Raw genomic sequence first — 3723 nt, forward strand, 5'->3', positions numbered from 1 at the left:
AGTTATTAAGACAAACACACATATAGTATTTTACCATTTAATCTTTGAACATTATGTTCTGTGACCATAAGAAGCTCTGTAACTTGCTGTGCAATACCCACATCATCATCATCATCATCATAACTTGTAATGTCTTTCAGACACTCTAAAATATAGAAACAAACTGCTATTAATTAGTTATTAAAATTACAGGATTAATTAATATATAGTATATACCTTCCCCTCTAAGTGACATAAGAGCATCATTTGCGGCTCAAAGAAGCCATCTTTGTTTTCTTGATAAAGCAGCCACTAGAAAAAAACATTAATACACCAAATTAAAACAAAATAAATAATACTTGATTTGCCTATGTGAACATAATAAAATAATTCTCACAATTATTTTTTCATCATCGCTGTATTTATGATTATGAAATATTTAAATTATACCCACACTACCTTATTAATATAATTAAATATATATATTTACAAAATTATTTTATCAAAAAAACCTCAGAAAAGTTTGTATTATTATAGTACTGGATATTTTAAGGTACATTACCTTCTGATTTTTTGACATTTTGTTCTGCGACCACAAGTGGCATTAATTCATCATCATTAACACTTAAAAGTAGCTCTGTAGGTTTTTGATTTTGTGCAGCACCCACATCATCATCATCAGATGATGAATGAATACCCAGCTCTAAAATATAGCAACAAAATAGTATTTATTATTTAGTGATTAAGACTAACACGCATATAGTATATTACCATCTAATTTTTTGACATTTTGTTCTGCGACCAAAAGTAGCTCTGTAAGTTTCTCTGCAGTACCCATATCATCATTATTGTCATTACCATCATCATCTGCTGATGCTGATGCTCGCTGTACTACTATAAGTTAAGCAAAATAAATATTAAAATTGTTAAATATAATACAATTATATTAGGAATTGAATACAGTATTTACATATTTTTTTAATTGCAATGTGTATTGTATGTACCCGGAACCTTTTTTACCTAACATATGATTTAAATTATACCCACACTACCTTATTAATTTAATTAATGAAATATTTAAATTAATTGTTTATATCAAAATAGCAATTTAAGGTCATAATGCCTATCAAATGTAATTAAATATATATGGATAAGTTAAAAGTTAACAAATTATAAATTTAACTCGATAAGCTAAAAGTTGATATGGAAAAAAATATTAACTTAACTCAGTTTAAAAAATAGTTAGTCTGTTTTTTTTTTTTTTTTTTAATTAGTATATAAATCGCATAAAAAGTGAATATATTATCTTTCTAGTTTCTAATTTATAACAAAATTATAATAACAATTTTATTAAACTTTTATCATAATGAACACTGAACCTATATCATACTTTATTTTTATTTTATACTAATATAGTAATATTAACATCTAAACGAAAAATTGGTATAATTGTATAATTGGTATAATTATAAATGATAATAAACTGTTAAACTTACGCTTGTCATCATCAGCATTATCATCAACTTTAACACCATCATCATCACTAGAGGCGTTGCATAATTTGATTACTAATTATAGACATTATCTTATAGATAAATATATATATTATATTATTAAAATAAATTGAGTGAAGGAGGACGAGGTATTGAATTTGCTAAAGTTAAGCTATCGGAAGTATTATCAAAAAATCCCGGATTATCACAAATAAAAAAAATGTCTGAAATTATAAGTGGAGAAATAAAAAACGACGATGAAGACCTTGCAGAGTTGTCACCAGAAGATATTTCTTGTTTCAAATATGCACCAATTGTGTCAGCAGATGTGGAAAGAAGTTTTTCGAAATACAAGATAATGCTACGCGTTAATCGTAGAAGTTTTCAATTTGATAATTTAAAAGCACATTTTGTTACATCATGTTGGTACTCATTCAATAATTAATACAAATTTTTATGATTTATACACATTTTAAAAAATGATATTTAAATTGTATTTTTTTTTCACTTAATACCATATTTTTTAATTTTTGTATTTTTAAACAATAATTTTTTTTTGCATATTATTTGCATATTTTTGAATTTTTGAGTGCATATATATGTGCATATTTAACAAAAATGTTTGCATAAAAATCCGGGCCCTATTGATTACCTATGTCTTCAACCACTGTATAAAATAAAAAATAAAATGTTATAGATATTACATAAATCACAATAAAATGTATATTATATTAATTACCACTAAACTTACGGTCATAGACTGTGGAGCACACTGTACACAAACATTTTGCATTTGCATCACCAAAATATTCAATGCTGTACTGCACAGTTATTTCTTCACCAGTTAGAATGTCACATGATATAACAAACCAGGTATGTCAGCAGATTATCAAAAAAATACGAGTTTTGGTCGTAGTTCGCGCTGGTGGTCACAGCTGTTTTCGTTATCATAAAATACCGGAGGATGAGTTCCCGCTTTTTCTAAAATTATTTTATTATTATATATTATATTTTATAATAAAATAGGTATATAAATATAATAATATAATAAAATATATGTACATCATAGACTTATACAAGCAAACTATGTTTATTTATTATTATAATTATGATTTATATTGTATGTATATTTGTGTTGCTAATATTTATATTATATTACTATTGTTATAATTATATATTGTAATTTGTTACTTATAATTAACTATTAAGTATTAATTGTTAAATTAATAATAAAGTTATTTTATAAAATATATAAATCATTGTGTTGTATTTCATTCCTTTATTATGCCAACTTGTGCTGTGGAAGGATGTGTTAATAGGACTGGAAGTAAAGATATCGGTTTCCACCGATTTCCTAAAACACACCTATTAAATGAGTGGATAAAATTAACACGTTTAGGATCAGAAATTTCTTTAGAGCATGGTAACTTTTGTCTTCTAAAGATAATTCAGTGATTGATACCTGTATACAATGTAGTAATGTAAATATTATGTTTATATAATGAATTATAGCAAGAGTATGTTCGATACATTTTTTGCCTACTGACTTTGTTCCTGGGAAAAAAAAGACTCTAAAAAAAAATGTAGTACCAACAAAATACTTGCCAGTTTTAGTAGTTTGTTTGCCTAAAAACAACTATAGGAGAAAAAGCAATGTAAGTGTTTATTATGGTGTCAGTATTTATGAATTATTCAAAATTAGATACAAGTTTATGTTAAACTACTTAATTTTAGAATTAATTTATTAACTAAAAATAACAAAATTATTTAATTAGAATTAAGCACATATGTACTAGTAAGTTATAACAAAACAAATTAGGTATGTTTTATGACCAAGAATTTTACATTATAAATCTTTCACAATTTTAGAATAATAATAAACCTAGTCCAAAAACTATTAAGTTTACAGTAACAGAGGATACAATTTGTGAAATTAAGAGTAACAGTGTTAATAAAAAAAATTTGCCCAAACCCTTACCACAAAGAGTAAGCAACAAAAAATATCCTTTTATATGTCATATAGTCATATACTTATAAATTACTTAGCCAAAGTCAGCATTTAGTCCAAGCATAAAAAACTTTGTAGTGATTGATATGCATGATTCTAATGACAATAATCTTTTGAAAAGTCCCAACAAAACAGATTGTTCTCTCAATTTACAGTAAGTAATGAGTAATGAGTGGTTTAAAATAACTATTTATCACTGAATATTGTTTTACATATAAAATTGTTTTATTCAGCCAACTTTAA

At 25.1% G+C, this 3723-nt stretch overlaps 1 protein-coding gene across 1 annotated transcript; it reads left to right on the forward strand.

Annotated features, from left to right (window-relative positions):
* Positions 1-2756: 2756 nt before the first annotated feature.
* LOC126552357 (uncharacterized) lies at positions 2757-3723 on the forward strand. The gene is made up of 5 exons (XM_050207045.1): positions 2757-2895; positions 2985-3127; positions 3342-3458; positions 3519-3634; positions 3714-3723. Exons 1-5 carry the CDS (start codon positions 2757-2759, stop codon positions 3721-3723), a joined length of 525 nt encoding a protein of 174 aa, XP_050063002.1.

Source organism: Aphis gossypii, chromosome X (assembly GCF_020184175.1).
Source record: "Aphis gossypii isolate Hap1 chromosome X, ASM2018417v2, whole genome shotgun sequence".
Taxonomy (NCBI): Eukaryota; Metazoa; Arthropoda; class Insecta; order Hemiptera; family Aphididae; genus Aphis; species Aphis gossypii.

Bases quoted from the DNA above. Each gene is read 5' to 3' on its own strand.
- LOC126552357 (XM_050207045.1), top strand. From the start codon at position 2,757: ATGCCAACTTGTGCTGTGGAAGGATGTGTTAATAGGACTGGAAGTAAA. The intron at 3,128-3,341 runs GTAAGTGTTTAT...TCACAATTTTAG, and splicing joins ACTATAGGAGAAAAAGCAAT to AATAATAATAAACCTAGTCC. The intron at 3,459-3,518 runs GTAAGCAACAAA...TAAATTACTTAG, and splicing joins CCAAACCCTTACCACAAAGA to CCAAAGTCAGCATTTAGTCC.